Raw genomic sequence first — 22264 nt, forward strand, 5'->3', positions numbered from 1 at the left:
TTCCCAATGAAAAACAGAGTACAGTTTCTCACTAATGTTAATTTAAGTGAGTAGCCCATTTTTAATGTGAGATGGTAAGAGACTGTTTTTAATCTTTCAGTAATTTGTATTTGATATAGAGTTAATGTGAATAGAAAAATCTATATTAGCCCTGTCTCATTAAACTCTTGGAGTACATCTTGATGATAAAGGGGGACTTTTTAAACTTGAGATAGCTAATGTGATAAAAAATACCTTTAACACGTTGTGGTGGAGACACAATCTTAATGTCTTTCCAATTCTATTAGCTGACTTTAAAGATGGAAAGCCATGTTAAGGAATATTTCACAAGCTGTCAGCACACAATTTTAAAAGGATCCTTTTTCATCATTTAGACAAAGCCTCACAGGCAAAACAGACAATGAGTGTTCTACTGGATAAAAATGATGTTAGAGATAGTAAATACTATGAAGCACGTTCATTAGCATTACAAAAGGATTTCTCACAATCAAAGCTCACCACAATACAGAAAGGCTGCAAATATGGTTTTGCCCCATCTCCAGATGAATTATTTGGGTGACAAAATGTACACGTCAGGCACCAAAGCATGAGTGGAAACAAGCTGGCATCAGCACTCAATACAATACTGAATGGGGCTGGGGAGTGACCCCAGCAAATGCTGCCTTGGGTAAGTGGCTATGTGGCCCATCATGCAAACACCAAAGAAATGCCTGCGTTGTGAAGGAGATACCAAAGACAACAGTCTGGTTGGAGAAAACGCATGGTTTAGAAGTACTTTGTGACATTACATCTAACCACGTAAATTCTAATCGGCTAGAAGCTCATTTACTTATTTAATTACTTACTTAGACTAAGTCTAAATGCTTGTCTGTCTAGGAGACAGGCTTCAAATTGAAAAAAGTTTGACCTTCACTTTAAAAAAAGAGATGGCTTCTGAGAGATCTGTTGCAGTGGCAAATTCTAAAGATGACAAGAACTATATATAATTTTTTAATTGTTCACTTTGGAAGTAGAACTGCAGTCCAGCAGTGCTGTGTACATGAATCAGCTACATTCAGTAAGCTGAAAATTAATCACATCATCTACAGTGGACATCCATACAAAGTCTCAAGATTTTATTCTAATACAATCTGGTGTACACACTGAGTTTGAAATACTTAAGTATTTTTGTTATTGTAAAGATTTTGAAGATGGGAGCATCCTTATTTCAGAACCAGCAGTCCCTCACAAAAGCAGAGAAACTTTTAAAGAGAGGTAAAAACTCTGTCTTAAAAAAACAGTTTAGGAGAGCAGGTATCACAGTCACAAAAACTCTTAAGATTTCCATTCTCTCAAAATAGGGCATCTGTATTGTTGCTCCAGAAACACTGAAACACCACAACCAGCACTCACTGTACATCAGATGCCAGTCTAGAGATCTTGTATTTCTGGGTTTCTGTTAAAACAGCATTGACTCTAGTACCTCAGATTTTCTGACATTGAGTTTTAGAGAAACAGACCACACAAGTGCAACTCCTGTGTTAACTCACCCCTGAAGAGTTCATAGTTCCCAAGCTGGGTGTCTGAGGGACTCTGGCTGAAGATGGGCTGCGATTTAAGGAATGAGACCTGTTCACCAAGGATGCACGCTGGGTTTGCAGAGATGTTTTGGCTGAAAGGGGACGTTGCTCAGCTGCCTGTGACTGCGTGGTCAGTATTGATATTGAACGAGGGCAGCTTACAGAACGCCTTATTGGACCTGCAGATGACGTGGGGGATGAATATGATGGAGACTTCATATTTTTAACTGCAGGCTTCCAGTTCACTCTACCTGCAGAAAAATTATATAAATTATATCATTAGTCTTTTTTTTTTTACAACACCTGTTTTCAGTCATTGTCATGAACAACATACATGACCAACATGTGAGCACATATGCTCTACTATAATCAGTATGGGCTAGCAACTATATATGTAGTAGCCAGTCACATCAGATACCCTAACAGCATGCACTTTACCTAATATATAAGAACATCTATTTCTTCGTCATAGTCAGCTTTAATCAGGCAGACCTCAGTCCTTTATAACATGCATCAGACTTACAACAGAGTGCATGTCCCCTGTAAGTCTGAAAGCACGTGACTGCTACGTGTGGCTTCCTGACTAAGAATGTTCAGCAGGAGAGAGTGTGGCCAATGGATCATAGAATCATCAAACAGTTTGGGTTGGAAGGGACCTCAAGCCCATCTAGTCCTAAACCCCTGTCACAGGCAGGGACACCCTCCACTAGATTAGATTGCCCAAAGCTCCATCCAACCTGGCCTTGAGCACTGCCAGGGAGGGGGCAGCCACAGCTTCTCTGGGAAATCCATTCCAGTGCCTCACCACCCTCAGAATGAAGAATGTTTTCCTCTTACCTAACCTGAATCTACCCTCTCTAAGTTTAAACCCATTACCCCTTGTCCTATCTCTACACTCCCTGACAAACAGTCTCTCTCAGGCTTTCTTGTAGCCCCTTTAGGTACTGGAAGGCTGCTCTAAGGTCTCTTCTCCAGGCTGAAGTAGCCCAGCTTTCTCAGGCTGTCTTGATAGGAGAGGTGCTCCAGCCCTCTGATCATCTTTGTGGCCATCTCTATGTGATCCCATATTTGCAGAGCCAGTCACCCTCATGCACTCTTGTGTAGTTGTGCAGCTTTTAAATTCAGTCACCTGCCAAATTAAGGATGCTGCTATGAAAATTTAAATTCAGAGAAGCAGCATTACATGTGTGCAATTACATGATGAAATTCTTTGAGCCAATACACTGCAGAAACAAATATGCTTCATCTACCATGTTCAACTGAACACGCTCACATCCAGTTTCTGCCACAAGCAAGAAAACAATCACATTGAAAAACCTTTGCTGGGATCTCATCTGGAATGTATTACCTTCTATTTGTTTCTAGATGCATTTCCTTATCCTCTCCATATCCCTGCAAATTCAAGCTTAATAGAAGTAGTTCTTGCAGAGAAAAAAATTACAGTCTGCTCAAAAAACAAATAATAATCTAAGAGCAAAAAGGAACAGTCACACCATTTCCAAGTGAAGCCCAAGTGATAGCCCAGGTGTATTTTTCTATTTAGCATACTTTGCAAAAGAATATTAATCTTATTCCTTTCTTTAAATTAATTTTCATTAATTTAGAAAATATTTTACAGAAGACAAAACAAGCAAACCAGAGTTTAACCCTGAGTTCTAAATGTTGATGCATTCTAAAATACTAAAGCATTTTATAGAATCCTCTGTGAATGCCAGACTTGCTTGGGAAAGTGACAATCTAACTTACCTGACCGTTCCAAGGATTTGCATTTATTTTCTTCAAGATCATATGAAACTTTTTTCTCTTTTTTTTCCACGTGCTCTTCCTTTTCAGTTTCTTCTCCCGACTCTGACACACTGCTACTGCTATCACAGCTACTGTCACTGTTGTAGTTCCTAGGTTTTCTTAAGGGTTGTGCACTTTCTGGCATGGAACACAAGGGCTAATGAGAGCAAAACAAACAAACACAGGGAGGTTGGACTCAAACTCCAGAAAACCACACAAAAAACACCCAAGAAATTTATTTCCTTCACAATCCCCAAAGAACTATCACAGTAGGCTCCTGACTCAGGCAGGTTCATTTTTACATATTTCAACACTCACACACCCCAATTAGATTGGAAGTTTGTCCTTAAGTTTAAAGCAAATGCTTAAATATTTAATTAAACTCACTACACGGTAATCCTAAGATTTCTGATGGAGAGCAGCACAATACTGGAAGGGAGGGGAAGTATGAAATCATAAATCAAGTGAGACAGAACACCACTTCGATTGGTTTCAATCCCTCACTGATATTTGCAATAACTGAAGCTATAGCTTAACAATGATCAATGTAAAGAAACACATCAGGGAACTTCGGCTGGTACGTTTCTGAAAGAGAAAGTGATTAATCCTGCAGAAACTGGGAGAATATAGCAAGTTCTGCTAGGTGGATTTGGTGGCCTATGTGCACATGGCTTCTGATGTCATTAGGTAATTAATCTTGTGCTGTTACCAAGGATATTGTGAGACAAAAAGCCAAAAGTGGGAAACAGGGACACCAATACAAGAGCAGAAACTGCAAATGAATTTTGTTTTCTTACATCTATCATTAGGCAGACAAAAAATGCAATATCTCTTGTCCTAAGAAGGCTCATGTGGTCACTTTTTTTTCCAACATATTTTCTTTCCAGTAACTCTCACCTATAAGAAGCTATGAGGATGGCTGTATCTTCTGACTCACCTAATAGATTGCAATTAAAACTCAGGTTTCAAAAAAAGTCACAATTTCTGAATATATTTTGAGTCAGAGCGAAATAGAATGACCCTCGGATGAATTTAAATTATCCTATTATCTTACCATAAGGTAACACCCCAAGATTTATTGTGAAGGGCAAAATAAAAAGCCCGAATGACACTGTTCCTGCAAGATACCCTCAGAGTGTAAAGTAAACATATTCTACCTAAACTTCTATTCCAGGCAAGGGAGGAAAGAGATTTCTGCCACTAACTTAAAAGTGACAGTATGTTTATGCAAGCCCAAGCTGTTAGACCAGATAAGGAAGAGTTGAAGAAGGATATTCCATTGAGAAGTGCCCTGGCAATTGTTCAGATTACACAAATAATATTTTTATATCTACCTGCCAAAAGGACAAATTAAGGTGCCTCAACACTTAGCACTTTCTCAGAAAGAGATGTCCTAATCTTGAAATGCTGTGGATCATGGAGATATATTGATCAGACATTCCTGATGATTTATACAAGATAAAATAAACATTTTCAATCAAAACTCACAGATCTTTAAGATCTCATTCCCACTAATGACATGCAACACATTCTACACTAAACAATAAGAACAATCTGACCAAGACTTCACATCAATTAACGAAGAATAAAAAGAAAGGTCAAAGAAATGGCAAAAAGAAGCAATAATGACAAATATTAACTAGACCTGGGTTTAAACTGACCGCTTAGAATATGATTGATTAGCAATTCTAATCATCTTGATTTTACCCTTATGCTAACCTGATTTTTCTTTGATTAAACTCATCTCACATCCTAAGAATAAAAATAAAACCAACTGCTCATTTCCTCTAAAATATCTGTTATTTTATTTCCTTACTTCTTTTCCTTGCACAAGCAGGCACAATGTAATAAACCCCAGCAAACTTCACAACACAGAAGGATCAGGTGCCTTCCAGAGGATGCAAACAAACGAGACATTGCCAAGATGGGTTTCCCAACTTAACTAGAATTCAGCAATAGGTAGATAATGCCTTTGTCATGGGAAACTCTTGAATTGTCTTCTACTCTGAGCTCCTAATCAACTCAAACTAAAATAAGGAAAAATCTTCAGCAAATATGGAATAGTTGTTTCATGCAAAGCTTATTATATACACACACTCTGTCCATCAGACATACATATATGTACACACACACACAAGTGTATATGTATATTTATGTTTCTATGTACGGAGGAGGATGAGGAGGAAAACATTGAAGTATGAAATAATTATTGTCTTGTGTTAAAATACAAAAGCGTAATGTAAGTAACTTTAGAGATTATTTTTTAAGTACTTCTTAATTTCTATTGCACTATTGATTATCCTGAATGAAGGAATAAAGATAAAGTAGTATTTTATATAAAAGATGGCATGTTGAGGAATATTCTGTCTGTAGCTGGACAGTAATGCTCTCAGGGCTTTTTTTTTAATACATAAATTGTCATCCTTTCCAGTGATGATTTTTTTTATTCCTAACTATAAGGCAATACTAATTTTCTTTCAATACTATTTTTTTTTATTCTGGCACAGTGGCAATTCCCTTTTCTTTTTTAGATCTTAACTGCAGATAACAAAAAATATCAGTGATCTACTTACAAGATTATTTTGTAACAAAAATTACTCACAAGATTTTTTATATTCTGGATTTTTTAATTTCCAATATATGGAAATTTTGAAAACTTCTTCCTCTCCCAACTATTCCCAGCAGCAGCTTTTGTCAGCAAGCCAGCCACTGACTTATAAGGGATGTCAGGACTTAACGGCCTTCTGAAAGAACATTTCATGTTGGGTGACATGACATGAAAAGTAATGTTCCTTATGTTTTTGTCTGTCACATCTTGCATACGGTACTTTTTTGATAATGGATCTTTATTGCAAGATTTTAAGATTACACAAAGATGAGTTTTAGAGCTGAATAGATTCTCTTAGCTGATAGATCAGCAGGCAACAGTAAATTCTACTGTCCACCTCACTCACCAGATATCCATACAGATCTGTATTTAGACACTACATCCCTCCCAGCACAGAACAGGTGGTGCTCTTTTGGTACAAGATACAAGGACCATCCACAAAGGGCATCTGTGTTTCAAAGGGAGTGCACAGGGAATTATGCAGCCAGGGAAGTCTCCACTCACATGGCTTCACTGTAAGCATAGTTTAAATGACTGAGAGGTATATCAGGACCATAAAAATGATGCAGGAATAGAGATTCTGCACAGCATGAAGCACACATGTTACCAGGAAAAACTAGTTTCATTGTGTTCCCTTTTGATTTTATGACAAAAAAAACCAATTTTGGTCATGGCAATTTTGGTTATACACAATCTTTTATTTCTCCTATAAGTACAGTGTTATGCTCTTAGAGCAGCTTGAAAGCTATGGAATCCACATGCCTACTATAAAAGAAGACTGTGTCACATAGTCTCACTCACAAATTGATCACACTCCATCTGAAAACTAATTAAATGTTTATAGTCTCCAGGTTGGGAATGACTTGTGTGCAGCCAGTGTGGAGATTGTATAGATCAAGTCTGTGTGCATACAGCCAGCCATATAGATGCTCTCAGAGGGCTGCTGGGAAAAGACAGGCTTCTGGGAAAAGGAAGAACGTGACTGAAATGTTGGTCTTAAATTAAGTGACTCTGTGTTAAAGAACTGAAAACAAGGCAAAGAATCCCTCAAGAATGTGAGATGAGTGTGTTGCCAGGGTGGACTGGATTATTTTTTTTTTCTCTTCTTTAAATGAATCCACCACTGTTAAAGCACTAGTTCAAATCCCTGTGTTTGTAATGAGGTCCCTGCAAATCTATCTTAATACCAGATTGGGTATGCAGATCCTCTTTCCAGTATGCACACCTCTAATCAGATGTAGCCCTCTGGATTCTTGCACATATATAAAGTATCTCTGCAAGCTCAGGACCATTGTCAGCCTTTATTTTGTACAGAAATTCCCATATTTGTACACCATGTCATCAGAAACATGCTGTAAAAAGAATTTACATGCATCCATAAACAAATCCATCACAGCTCAGGAAGACAAATGTAGGCTCTTCTAAGCAGACTTGACCTAAAAAGTTTGCAGAATATAAGAAATGTACTTATTGTAGCCAAGCCCAAACTATTTATCTTTACTGCTTTACAGAGATACAGAGTTTATTTAAGGCAAAGACTTGCATGAACTATGCACACAACCAGGAAGCATTAAGCTAAAAATAATATATGTTCACTTTAAAAACAGACTTTGGATACAAAACAGGCTCCAAGATATATGGCACAACCCTTTTAGCAAGTAAGCAAGCTGCAGATACATCATAATCATAATTAATCCTTTGAGCTTCCATAGTGCCTTTTATGCCACGATCTCAAAATTCCTTAGTGGCACTAATCGATTGGAGATGAAAGCATTCTTTTGAGATAGGCTATGGATATAAAAATAATTTTACACACTGAAATCAAGCAATCTCTTGTACAGCAGTTGTTGCCATGCATGACAACTCAAAATGAGAGAGGAAAAAATGGATCTAATATACAGTTAAAATTTTAATGGAATTTAGTTGGACAAATGGTAGTTTATGCTTTTCTTCATACTTTAGAAAAAAAAAAGGCTAACAGCAATCTGAGAAAGCTGATCCTGGTGTATGTTTTCTAACTAAATCCCCACTTAAGATACTCAGAATACCTCTCTACAGAGTGAAATACAAAATTGGCATCTAAAAGGCAAATACCTTAGGTCCTCGTTGCCTGGTGCATTTTCCCATTAGTTTTTCATCATCTATTTCACACTGCTCCAGAAGATCCAAAATGTCCTCCTCCTAGAAACAGGAATTTCGCTACAATTAACTCAAAGCAGGACACATCCCCTGTCTCCACAGTTCAAGCACCAAGCAGTAGGAATCTAAGTTTACTTTGATTACTGAAATAAAACTATTAATTCTTCCACCAGAGGATATAAAATTTTTTCTTCTGATGCATGCATCTCTGCTTGAAATCAAGTCTTAACATTTATTAACAATGAAAGTCTGAAGAAAGGGTTGAACAAAGAGTCCTGTAAAACTGCAGAATGGTGCCAACTACAAAAATGGGAAATTATTTCTCAGATTTCAAATTACACCACATTAGTTGGCTATTTTAAATGTAGCCATTTTTCTGCTCTCTCTGACTCCATAAGTAGGCACAGTTTTTGGATGCCTTAAACTAGTGGAGCTGGTTTTACGATATCTCTTGTTCCAATTGAAACAAGTGGAGGAATAGGCTGGGGACATTACTGGAGGAAGGAGGAGGCAATTACCAGCTCAAAAGCAGTTTCTGCCAACCTCTGGTTTGGCCAGGGGTAAGGCTGAGGATCAGGGAAATGGAAAAAGTAGCTTAAAGCCATGTAGCCTGTCTCCACCCTGAGTCCACTGCAGTTCATCCAGATTCAAGGAACTGACCCACAAGCTGCACAAAGAATAATACTAAAATGATGGAAACATTACCAAATGCTCTTTATTAGCCACCACACGTGATTATCGTGAAACTAATCCCCAAAGTCATGAATTCCAAGATAAATAACTCCTAAAGCAAACACTTCTTGCGCTTCAGTACCTTCATTCTTTTTAAAGGGTTATTCATTTCCCGCTGAAGTGAAGCTGCTCTCCCAGCAAGAAATGTCTGAAAAGCAGTGGCTAATAAACTCTCATACTTTTCAAGTAATGTTTTATCATCAGGAGGGTAAATTCGCCTAAAATAGAGGAAAAAAGAAATTGGTTTAAGAAAGAAGCTGAGCTACTTATCACACTAGGAACAATAATAATGCCACTAATTCAGTCTCTTCTCATTCACGTGCATCACGTCTGTAAATTATATAATAACTTATCATAAAACATACACTCTGAACATTGCTCTCTAAATCGAATTTTAACTCAGTGAACACATTTATGTTTAAACCAGCAATTAGCCAGTCAAAAGAGATACCATGAAGGTCAGTCCAGGGATATGCCAGAACTCTGCTTTGCAGGACTCTGAAATTTCTGTGGGTGTGAATGATGCATGCAGGTGTGAACAATTCCTGAAATATCAACTAAAATACTGCACGTAAAATTCAGAGATACAAAATAATTTGTATTAGCAATAGAAGGACACAAAACAGTGAAATGTGCACAATTGCTTTGAGGTAATAGGCATGATGTAAATTAAAGACTGAATATGTACTGTACTCGAATGTAAATCAAAATAATGAACAAGAAGAAAGAAGTACTATAAGAGAAACATATTTTCTGTTACAGATGTAAGGATGTAAAGGGTGGCTCTGATTTTCCATTAGACCAGCTAGGTCACTATTGTCTAAAAATCACAGGTAAAGAGACTATGACAGTATGAGAAGCAGAACTTGATGATTTATTCATGCCCATGAAGCAACAACGGTCTTTGAAGAAAACCACTCCATTTGTCATGAATACCTGAAACACAGCCAGAAATGCTGAAGATGGAAGACTAATTTCTAATATATTGTAAGGGGTAATCCATGAGTTAGTTCTGCCTGCACTGCCAAAGCACAGGTACCATTTATACACTGACTTGGCGCTATGTGACTTTTATGTCTTTGTGGATTTTTGGAGAAGTTTTTACAAGGTCTTTTCTCCTTTTTCCTCTTCAGTATTTTCCTCCTGGAAAAGGTCAGGAAATTGTGATGATTTTGTTACAGTGAAAAAGGATGGCTACAACCCCATGAGACTTGGGTCTACATCCCACTTACTTCTGTAAGAAATGAGATTTCTACAGCCAACTGAAGAGGGCTCCAGTTGTATAAAATACCTGTAGATACTCCAATCTAGTTGCAATTAACACTTCTAAATGGTGTTGATTCCACTGTTGAAAAAGCGCCAGAGAACACTTTAAAGAAAGGATAGGCCAGGTTGGATGGGGCTTTGGGCAACCTGGTCTAGTGGAAAGTGTCCCTGCCCACAGCAGGGGGATTGGAAGTAGATGATCTCTGAGGTCCCTTCCTACCCAAAGCATTCTACAAGGATATGATACCCATTTTAATATATGTAACACTGCAGTTAATATACATATAACACTGCAGTTAAAGGCCATCTCAAAGTCATATATATCCTTCTCAGTTCCTCAGGAATGCATAAAAGCTTGAAAGCATGGCTCCTACTTGGACTGCCCCAGGACTCCTACTAGAATCAGTGGGCTAGTTGTGCTGTTGGACAGGCAGTTGCCTATGCCAACTGCTGAACTGACATCTATTAATTAAATCAAAACCTACAAAGGTTGTTTGAGGTTTCTCTGGATTTTTATTCAGAAAGCAGTATTAATCTATGCAGCAATAGTAGCACCCATAATTTCATGATTCCATGGCAATGCCTGACATCAGTTAGTCCTGCTCTGCAGAATGTCACGAGGAGAGAATACTGCATAATGCTCAGATAAAATTTTTCTGCATCTCTAGCCAAGATTCCTTTACTTCCCAAGCTCTGCTAATTCTTCAGTCTTTTTGCAAACACATGATGATAAGAAAACACAAAGCTCTTCTGTCCTTTTAGATGTGCACATTCCTCATGAAATAACACTTCACAATTTCCTAAGGAAAACTATTTTTTATTTTCATTAATTTATATTAAGCAAAAAGCTCAACAAATAGAACATTTGGCTCGTTTTCAGTCAAAAAAGCAAAATGTATTAAAGCATCATGATGTTACTCTTTCTTACAGTCTAAGTAGCATGAAAAAACAACTGCTTCATTGAGGGTTTTTTTGATGTACTAGTTCAACTCCACATATGTCAAGAAAGGATGTAATTAACACTGGGTATGGTAAAAAGAAAGACTTTCAGTAAGCAAAATGTTAATTCATCAAAAATGAAAATTTCACGGAAGCATCTATGTTTAAATGGAGAACTTTACTGGGAATTAACAGAACATCTTCTCAAAAAAAGCAGAGATGAAGAACAGCATTCTGACTAATTCAGAACAAAATATGTGAACTCAGACCTCCCACATCCTGGATGAATGTCATAAAGAGTGGGCAAACACTCCCATCATCTAATCCTAGCAGTACTCCACTCCCTTTCACCAAATATTCATAGGCCTTGCTTTCACTTCCCATTGAAGCAAGTATCATGAAACAACAACAAAACATCATAATCATAAAAGAAAATTCTTGGTTTCTGGCCAATGCCTAGTATAACCAGCAAGTTAAAGCTTCCTTTTGAACATATCTGAAGATACTTACATTTAAGCCTACTAAGATCCAAGATCAAAGTGCAGAAATATGAATACTTTATTTCAAATACTTCAGGAATGATGGAAGCTTTAATAAAGTTTCTATACTTTTGGCAAGCCTCACAGAGAACATTCAGATCTGATTTTTTTATAGATGTATACTGACACATATTGCTCCCCTGCCTAGAGATAAGAATCATCATATTCGATTACAGAACAGGCCCATAACAACAGCCATGGTTCTGGGTACACTAAACAGGAACAATCATGCCTTTCAAGCAAACACTGGTGTGACTGGTGTCATATAAATTCCTCGGTGGATGCAAAAATTGGGAATGAAAACAAGAACAGTCTAGGAAAAAAAAAACTTTACTATTTGGTGTATATGTATATATTTTCTATAAATGCCTACACATTTTTGGCAGAACATTATCATAGAATCATAGAATGGTTAGGGTTGGAAGGGACCTTAAGGATCATCAAGTTCCAACCCCCCTTCCATGGGCAGGGAATTTCAAAACATTATCATCTACCAAAAATACTTGTTTCATTATTCCTAAAGATTGCACTTAATACTTCCTACTAAAACAGTCAAAATAATTACCTGTAGTTGCCCATGTGTCTATTTTCATGCTCCTCTTTGGAAATCTGTTTACGTACTTGTGCAAGTCTTTCCTTCTACAAATCAATAAATAAGACAACTAAGACAAAGAGAACATAAGCAATGGGCAATAAACAGCATTTTTTCTTCCTACCAGTTCTTCTTTTCTCCTTTCCAGTGTGTGGCGCTGCTTCTCCCAGTCTGAGGAACCTGGCAATAGCTTTTTCATTGAACCTTGACCATACAATCTCTTTTGAGCCTCAGCCTTCTGTTGAGCTAAATTTCTCCTTTTATCACTCGTCCTGAAACACAGATGACATTCAGCTATGTCAGTCCAATGCAGCTGAGAAGAGATGCACTTTGATCTCAAGTATATAATCTTGTATTTTTAGTCAGTCATGTGTGGTTTATGCTATCAAATGAAATTTGAAAGACTCATTAAGAGGGGTTTTTTTAATATTATTTTTTATGGCTAAAAGATTGTCCTGCTTTAAGATGTACTGCAATGACTGTGTATATGATTTAATACACAAACATGGTTGTATCTATTTTCCTGAAACGTAGGTTTTTTCCAACATATCCCAACTACAAAGTTCTCCTGCAGAGAGAACTACAGTCTTTGACTGTATGTGAAATTATCACCAAGGCAAATTTCCTGCGTGGCCACGTGCCCACTAGTGCACTCATGTCCCCACTTTGAGATCTGTCTGAAAAATCCTTTTAAAATTATAAAAATTACTATTAATATCATTTTTTGCTAGCACTTGAGCAAGAAGAAAAAATAATTTGGGGTTAATTTCAACAGCAAAACTGACAAGGGAAACATTTATATTTTGAAAATAAGAAGGTAGAAAAAAAAAGTCTTAACTTTCTCTTACTCCAGTTCAAATGTAGATAGGTAGGTAGGTAGGCAGGTAGGTAGAAAGTAAAGCAACAGAAAAGAGAGCCAGACTGAAGAAAAGAGGACAAGTTTACCGTATGTTAAGAAGCTTTAACGCATTTAGCAGAACGCCTTTTTTTACATCATAGTCTATTTTTTGATCAGTTCCAAAGCTTGGGGCACGATTAATCTGGAAAAACAAGATGCAGAAGACTCAGTAATGTACAGATTCATTGTGAAAACATCTATTTTAACAGGCTTTGGAGAAACTATGCTTTCAAATATAACAAAAATTAAGAGAATATATGTTAAGAGAGCCAGGACATGTACCTTTCAGCCACCAAGTTATCCAGACACTTTACAATGAACTTTTAAAGTACTCACACTCTGAATCCAGTCTAATCTATTCTTGGAGGCTAAAAGCAGTAAATGTACCATGCAAAGTGCTGTTAAACATGTTATAACAGACTATGTGCCATGCTATATATGGTAGTCCAGCACAGGAGGAGTTAAACTCTTTCCTAGTTCTCAGTCTGAAAACAACTTTGAATACTTCTCTAAAAAGTAAACAACTATATAAGGACAGAAAGAAGCTCTAATTCAAGGTCTTCTCAAGTATATTTATAAATAACTATTCAGATAAACTTTACAGCAACACCTAGAGGTCTAAGTTATTAATTGAGTACACAGTGTGAAAACATAAAATAATTAACAGTCTCAGTAACAAAAAGCTTGTAAGCTAAGTACACAATAAGAGATTAAAAATGTTACCATAAATACAGAGAAACCAGGGAAATGCAACTGGGAATCAGTAAGACTGAATCACACAGATAACAGGCAAGCGTCTCAACCAACCACCACATAACCACTGCCATGCTCTGGAGCCCCTGCAGAACAACATCACCTTTTGGAAAGCTTTGGGGAGGGATAATGAAGTATTTGTGTCAACATTTCTAGGAGCACCTTCCAAGCTGGTATAAAATTTATACAGGAGCAACAGGTACTAACGAGAGGCAGGAATCTCACCTTGATGTGGAATGAGCAGTGCTGGTTACAGGACAGTTTCTGAAGTGAGTGATTTTCACTTCCCAAGAGAAAACTAATACTTTGTACCCCACGGAAGTAAGTGGGATACAGTTGGTATGTTCAAAGCAGAGGGCAAAAGCCTTTCATTAAAATTGTGGCTTAACACTTTAGATACATTAGAGAGTCTACAGTAGTGTGACAGAACTTTTCTGGCTGTCCTGTTGCCAAATCCCAGGTGCCCCACCACATAGGCATGTAGCTAAAAGTACCCTCTTGGATTTGAGAATCAGTTTGTTTGCTGTTTTTGCAGACTGGCTGGCAAAGTGAGCAATGATGTTTGATGTTGAAAGAAAAAGAATCACAAAAATTCAGCAGAAATAGTGAAAAAATCTTTTTTGGAAGACATGCATCCAAATATTTAAGTGACCAACTTATTTTAGACTACCTGTTCATCTTCTGTCACATCACAAGGGCTAACTTTTTTTTTCTGTCATAGTACCAATGTTTACTGACATTCTTTTTTATTTTTAAGTGTGGATGTTCCACTTTCAGCTAAGCAAACTTAAACATTCAGAGAAACAAGCACAAAGATTAAAACCCAGTGCTCGAGCATTTCCTCAAAGAATATTGGCAGTTGACAAAACCAGACACAGTGCATCTTTTTTTTCAACATGAAATTTAAACAGAATACTTTAACTAGAGCTGCACTGAATAAATACAGCTGATACCTGAAATAAATTGGAATATTATGATTTAGAGATATTGTATAATCAGACTTATGTATGTATAAAAACATGCATGAAGAAGTAATATGGAGTCAGTTCAGCAAATACTTAAGTATACAGAAAGCTCACTGGGCTGAAAACAGAGACCTAAGATCAAGCCCCAACTCTGTATGCAGGACAAATGCGACATATTAAACAAAATTACATTCTGTACCATGTATTGAATTTTTTTACTCCATATGAACATAAAGCAACTAACAATATTCTGATTTGAAATGGTGCTTTTGCATGCATTAAAAACAGGTGAACAGAGAGAAATATATTTATTAAAATTTCCCACAAACTATTTTCTAATTTTTTTTACATACACTGAATCCTTCAATCCAGTGCAACTACAGTTAGACATCAGGATTTATTTGCTAGGCGTAAAACACTATGTTGGTCCAATACTGAATTTCTGGACATGTACAGATGTATAAGCACTTACACAGCACTGAAGCATCCAACTTGAGAGCATACAAAAGTGCACACTGTTGCATACTGGGTTTAGGTACTTCCTAGACTTCTAACAATTTGAAGTATAATATTGGGCATAAATTCTGCATTAATAAAACTGTTATAAATATGTTACATAAGCACCAGTGAGAGTGAACACTATGAGAAGTGTAAAATAATTTAAATAACAGTTTCCCTCCTACAGGGTGAATTTTGCCAAAAATGTACATCTGGCATCTCTGAACAAACAAAACCACACTGACTGTGTTTATTAAGCAGAAAATTAAAGCGGTGTTAGGGAAGACATAGGAAGGCATTTGAAGTGCTATTATGCAGTAAAATGCTATTATGAGACATTACACAATCACTCCACACTAAGGTTTCTGTCACTTTAATGCAGCCATTGATGAGGCTGAGAGCTATGACATTCACAGTTAAAGCTGAGGCACTGCTGTATCGCCAGCATCCTCATATATTTTTACATATCCTTCATGACTAACATTTCAGATCCCAATCCTGCTGTGCCCTCTGTCCTGAAGAGTTACAAGAGAGCCAGTAGAAACAGCGACCCAGTTCTAGATAGCTATGGCAAACTTGCCTTGGTGCAATATGTTTCAGGCAGCAGTAGCTGCAGGTCCAGTACAAATAAAATCTCAGCATCCGGGATCATTGGAGAAGTAGTACACAGAAAACAGGTGTAAATTTAAAGGTCACTATCTATCCCATGCTAACTGCCTGTGTGCACACTTGAACTGCCTCTCGATTTAGTATGATTATATGCAAGGATGCCTCAGAATTACAAGGCTGGAAAGACCTTTAAGATCATCAAGTCCATGCGTCACCAACAAACTTCCTCTTTAACCCTCTTCATCTGTTCCATGCATCTCCCTTCTCTTAACAGAAACTTCAAGAGGCAGTCATGACAGCTGCCCTTAAATGTGAGCTAAAAAGTTTACTTATAACTGTGTGTAGATGGAGTTATGGGATGTATAAAAATGGGGAACATCTTCATCCAGCATTGCTACCAAAAACTTCATAACCCACCGCGTGTGTGTGATGTGCAAAGCTACTCATACTCTTGACATAATTAAATCAGAAAACAAAGGGTTTAAGCCACAAATAACATTTTAAGAGCAGAAAAACCTTCATCAATGCCAGAAAAAAACCAAGCAGCAGATAATCTAATCTCCAGAGCATACAGCTCCTTGCAAAGAGCACAAGTAAATAAACTGGCTACCACAGCAGCCTCTCCCCATAACACTTTCTCAAGGCTCCACTCAGTTGTTCTCAGACATAACTAATGCCTTTTCCCTTAATTGTGTCTTCATATTATAGACTACCTGGGACCCTACTTGATGGAATGAAATACCCAAATGCTTGATCTACCACTCCTAAGCTTGCAGCTCTCTGGGTGAATCTCCTCAGGACAGATCTGTCATAGCTCCAGAATCAGCGGTATAAATGTCGTGCATCAGGTTTCTTTGGATAAGCATCTTCAAAACTTAAAATTTTCTCATTGTTGTATACAGCAACATGCAGTAAAATAAACAACTGCTTAATAAATGAATACAATGTATAGACCCTAGCATTTCTCACATCTATTATTTTCACAATATCATGGTTTTGTCTCCCAAATATCTGCTTCACTGGTGATAATCCTTCAGCTTCCTAACTCACTATGACTTTTCAATTGTTATGGAACTGAATTGTCCTCAGAAGTTTTTAATTCCTTCAACTGAAACCTTCAACTTTGGTTTCATAATTAAAATTTAACTGAACATAGCACATACAATTAATCAAACTGCTTGCAAGCACAGCAGTTGTGTATCTCAGTATATTTCCTAATTACATACTTGTCAGCAGAGGACCTCATATCTGTAATGCTTAAATTAAGTAGCATAAGTTGAAGTACCTCCTGTGAAGGCACCCATCCCCAGCTCCATTTGCAAAGGATCCTGACTTTACAAAAATTAAGCTGTAAACATGTAAGATACACCATTTTCTTCTTCACCAAAACACTGGATACACTTCAGCCTGGCATTTCACATGCCAAAACAAAGTGCATATTCTGATCTCCCACTGCTGCAGCCTATTATCATGGAGTAGGAAAATAGATTCTCCACTGTCTGTCACACATACCTATGGAAAAGACCTTTCAGATATCAAGGGAGATTACATGAATGATTTTTTAAGCCTAAAATCAATTTAATAACATATTACACCCTTTCAATGACAGGGATTTCATCTTTGTTCAATCTGTAGGACAGCATGGATGTTTTGGAAGGGATCTCATTCTTTATTAAAGTGATTGAGATTGCTAACAATATAACTCAAAAAACCCAAAATAAACTCATAAACCGTAAGAATCCTATCACACAGCATGCTGTTAGTGGCTATCATTGAGCAGATCTTTGATTAGAGACAATCATCAAGTTCATTCTAATCACTCATTTCTAAGCTTACAAACTGTGAGAGTGCTAACCCCCTTTTCCTAAGCTTAAGCAGAAGGGTGGTTTTTTCCATGGCAGTGAAATACAAATCCAATCTGCCCTACTCTGCCACTTCATTATCTTGGCACTGGGAGTCAGAAGCTGATCCCAATGATCCACACCAAAAAGTATAGAAACCTTGCTATCTACAGTCTGTTTTTCCCGATGAAGAACACAACACACTGAGAACATGCTATAGCCACTTACTTAACTATTTTGGGGGAAAGACAATCTGTCCCACCCCTTCCTTGTTGGCCTCTGGATTGCCACAGGCGCAGGCAGGGTAAGGGTAATAGACAGGAGTAGATAGCAGACACTTTGCACATGTGAGCCTTAGCTACTTTACTAATATGAATTAGAAATAATTGGATACTTCAGCCTAAGAGGTTCGAAGTCCTTTTAACTGCATGGATAAAGTTCTCAGCAGATTTTGCTATTTCAGTTACACTAAATAATAAATCTGCGGATCTGGATGTAAGAAATCACAGGGGCCAGAGCCCATCCAGGAACTTCAACTGTCTCATCATTTTCCTATGTATATAATACAACCTAGCTGGGAAATCTTGGTCCAAAAGAGTAAAACTGGATTTTCTGGGAATTGAAAGGAGATAGAGGTAGCTGTTGCTACTCAGAAAGGATGGGTGCTGCTGGGACTGCAAAGTTGCTTGCCAGGAACACTTGGTGCCACAAGATGGCAATCATGCATTTCTCACTGCCCTCACTTTGGTAGAAGGTTCCGGAAGTTCAGTTGCATCAAGGCACAGGAGAGCTCCCATCGCATCACGGCAATAAAAACAAAAGTCATCTCAGGAAAGTAGAGTCATAACGTTGTAAAATTTATTTCTTTAAATAGTTTATTAAGCTATCTTTATAACAGAAAAGTTATGTGAGCTATGGAAATATGAACCGAGATTTACTATCCTAATCCTATTTTGGCAATTTTACAATAAGACTTGGAACATTCGGGGCTTTGTGATTAGTACTTGTTACCACTGTTAGAAAGAATGATTCACTCCCCTTAGGGCAAGCTGGCAAGAGGGAAATGGTGGAAAAAGATAAGAGTGGAAAGCTGAGGAAGAGCTCAGAATCATTTGGGGGGGCAGGGTGGGGAATATACACACACACACACATTGTATATACACTATGTACAGGTACATATATACACACTGCATACGTGATCTTTGTTACACTACATGCAGTACACATACAGTGCACATTCATACATGTGTATACTGTGTGTTTGTTCTGAGTGCTGCAAAAAAAATGAACCAGCAGAGTAAAAATTGATGGATGAGTACAGAAACTGAATTACTAAGTCTCAAAGTTTGAAATTTCTGTTAGTTTAGTTCTATGTCTGGCAAAGTAAGCTGAAGGATACCTTTATCACCAAAAGCAGAAAAGGAAATAGTTAGACTTCTGTATTAAAAATAATAACCAGGTACAGAACTCCAAGTCCTGAAGTACTCTCCAGCAACCCAAAATACCAGAACAGCATTTACAACCTTATGAAATTCCTCCCTGACAAACAGGGAGTCTGGGATAGTCTGATTCTCATCTGAGAGCAATTATCGTAAATGGCAAATCAACCCCCCCCTAAACTCTCCATCCTGCATGTAAACATCCAAGGAGAGAAAGGGGTGACCTTCGGAATGGATTCACCACACAGGCTGATTCTCTCACAGAAGAGGTCTGTCACCATTTGTTACAGGGCTGGGTGAAATGCATACACAGACAGGCATCAGTCTGTATTTAAACAACTACAGACTGCAAACTACAGGCAACCTAGAGATGATAATCTGGTAGTGTGGAGCTGAACCAAAGGGATAGTAGGCTTTGCTTGACAAAAAAAGATAAGATGTCAAAGTCGAATAGGCTAAGGTCATGTCGTGTGCTGCTTTTGGCTAGCACATCAAAGCCAGCAAATATGCCTGTGTGCATGGCAACAGAACTTCTATTCTACTAATTAAAATTATACCCAACCCCTGAGAGAAATAAGCATGACAAAACAACTGTTGACAGTATGAACGCCCTGAGAACAAGGTTATAGTTCAGTAAATTGTGTACATTTTCATCACTAGCAGCCAAATCATAGTCAATGGACAGATTTGTAATATATTCTGCTTTTTAACTCCAGCCTCTCATCCAGTTAACATGATGACATGAGACAATCTGAAAAAAAGGCAATTGAACACCTTGTATCTGTTATTAATAGTGTAATTAAAGAGATACAGTAGAAAAGCCTCAAATATTCTTGGTTGAATACATGTTCAACCACCACTAAAGATTAACTGTACAAGTTACATGTCAGAGGGGAAATGTTTCTTCCAGTCCATTCCTGGCAATTGTTTGACAGCATTTCATGTGTACTAAATTAGCTTCCTCTGATTACATGGGTGCTTTTAAAAGCCACAGGAGAGAGAAAGAACACATATTCCCCAAACAAAAAAAAAGGAAAATCAAGACCATACATTCAAAATGCTGCCAGAGCCATATACAGAGCGATACTCATGAAGGAAATCTATGTGGCACCTAATTGCTATAAACAAGGTCTTTCAGCTGCAATAAAGCTGGATTAACATCACATTTTTCATTAAAACTTTAGAAAACATCTGAAATGCAACATTCCTCCAGGAAGAAAATTACCTTTATGCAAGTCTCCAAAAATCACTGCAAGGCAGTGTTTCCATATGGATGCTGGAGAAAAAGCACCATCTATGAACTCAAAACCAGTAACTCCTGCAATGCACAGATTTTCTTTGGAACTTTTCTTACATAGAAATGTATTCATCTGGGGCTTGGTTAACTTTACTCTTAAAAATTTACTTTACATTTGTTTAAAGAGGTTTACCTCTAGGAGCCATGGTTTTAGTTTTCTGTCCAGCAGAATATCAAATCCCAGGACTTCAAAGCAGACACTGTCACTTCCTGGTGCTTGCCCTGGCCTGCACATGCGATAAGCATGAAGAACATGTGGCTCTGCAACTATGAGAGTCTTCACTACTAACTCCTGTAGGGATTTTTTTCAGAAAAATTCATCAGGAGAGAAGACACCAGTATATATTGAACTAATGTGCTTCTTACTTTAACCTCTAGAAGTTCATCAATTATCTATTTTTAAAAGATTTAAAATGCCAAATAAATGATCTATAATAAATAAACTATTCCCATTAGTAGCAGATTCATTTTTTAATATAGCTCTAAAGTATACTGTTACACTTCCCATAGTATGTACGTAACTTAAATGCTAAAGGTATATTGGGAACAAAGTATAGAACATCCAATCTTTATGTATTTCATTTTGTAATATAAATTTTCAATAAATAGTCTCAGAATAATCCGTAGAGATGGCGCCTAAGCTCAAAGAGTCTTAGGCCTATTCCTCACCTCAAATAACATGTAACATAACTACTGGCTTCAATGGCACAGGTTCCAGTCTGCAGATATATGCAATGCTGGCAATAATTTTGTAAATATTCACACATAAAGTTCATGTTAAACTCCAGAAAAGTCTCCAAGAATTTAAATGGGATGGTTCCTTTGTATCATATTACTTATGTGAATAACTGTTTGAAGGGGCTTTTGTCCCTCAGAAAAAGTTTAACATTAAATTCTGAAACAAACTGAATTTAGCTTTTTAAAAACCACAACCATCATTTATAGTGTGTCCTTTGTGGCATGCATTGCTGAGAAAGTGGATTAACAAAGTTTCAAAGATCATTCTGGATTCCAGTAAAGCAGATGGCAGAAGTAATTAACTGTCTAAGAATATGCATACATTACAAAGAAAAGCATATTAGTTTTATCTTACTGAAATATCACTCCAGAATTTGGAGACATCGAGATTGTTTGTTTCCAGAAACTCAGTAAACCATTTTATGGAGCGTTTGCTTCCTTTGTCTTCTGTTTCATCCCGTTCAAAGTGCTCATTGTGTTTATTGACAGAGTAGTTAGTCAGATGCATATACAATTGACTCTGAAAAAAGGGAGAAAAGACAGTAAAAATCCTTAAATACAACTCTAGAATGATCAATTCAAAATCATGAAAAGAAAAAAATTTGCTTTCTCAACAATGACATATTTGATCAGTTCATATTTGCAAATAGCACCACGTGCAGATTTAGTGATCCTGATTCTCAGAGGGTTCACCCGCTGCCCGTTCAGCCTTCTTACAGCAAAACCTGTGCTCCTCTTTAAGCCAGTTGCAGTCAACCGACCTATCATTCAACATCTGGTTAGGCAATATAATGTATCTGCCATTTTTACAGGTCTGTATGTAAACAACTACCTAAAAAAGTGAAGGGCAATGAGCATAACTTACAGAATGATTACATTCCACAAGAAGCAAACAATAAAGATGGTATTTCGAAGTGCTACTTTCAAAGTGCTAAAAAACACCCTGGCATCTGTTTCATAGACAATCCCACATTTCAGCTTTCACTGTAGTTTATTTATGAGAAATGTTCTCATGATAGTGATACTTTAAAATATCTTTTACATATAAATTCATCTGCCACGTTGAT

At 37.3% G+C, this 22264-nt stretch overlaps 1 protein-coding gene across 1 annotated transcript in view; it reads right to left on the minus strand.

The window, feature by feature from the left end:
* The window catches only part of TTLL7 (tubulin tyrosine ligase like 7), a gene marked incomplete at its 5' end in the record, with an annotated part of 49685 nt that overhangs the window by 16490 nt on the left and 10931 nt on the right, over nucleotides 1-22264 (minus strand). Inside the window, 9 exons of the mRNA XM_084265986.1 lie at nucleotides 1530-1810; nucleotides 3306-3501; nucleotides 8047-8133; nucleotides 8906-9041; nucleotides 12133-12206; nucleotides 12284-12431; nucleotides 13105-13199; nucleotides 20593-20751; nucleotides 21553-21717. Of these exons, the coding sequence (XP_084122112.1) occupies nucleotides 1530-1810; nucleotides 3306-3501; nucleotides 8047-8133; nucleotides 8906-9041; nucleotides 12133-12206; nucleotides 12284-12431; nucleotides 13105-13199; nucleotides 20593-20751; nucleotides 21553-21717 (1341 nt within the window). The remainder of the gene's footprint in view (nucleotides 1-1529; nucleotides 1811-3305; nucleotides 3502-8046; nucleotides 8134-8905; nucleotides 9042-12132; nucleotides 12207-12283; nucleotides 12432-13104; nucleotides 13200-20592; nucleotides 20752-21552; nucleotides 21718-22264) is intronic.

Source organism: Gallinula chloropus (genome assembly GCF_964237585.1).
Source record: "Gallinula chloropus genome assembly, chromosome: 6".
Taxonomy (NCBI): Eukaryota; Metazoa; Chordata; class Aves; order Gruiformes; family Rallidae; genus Gallinula; species Gallinula chloropus.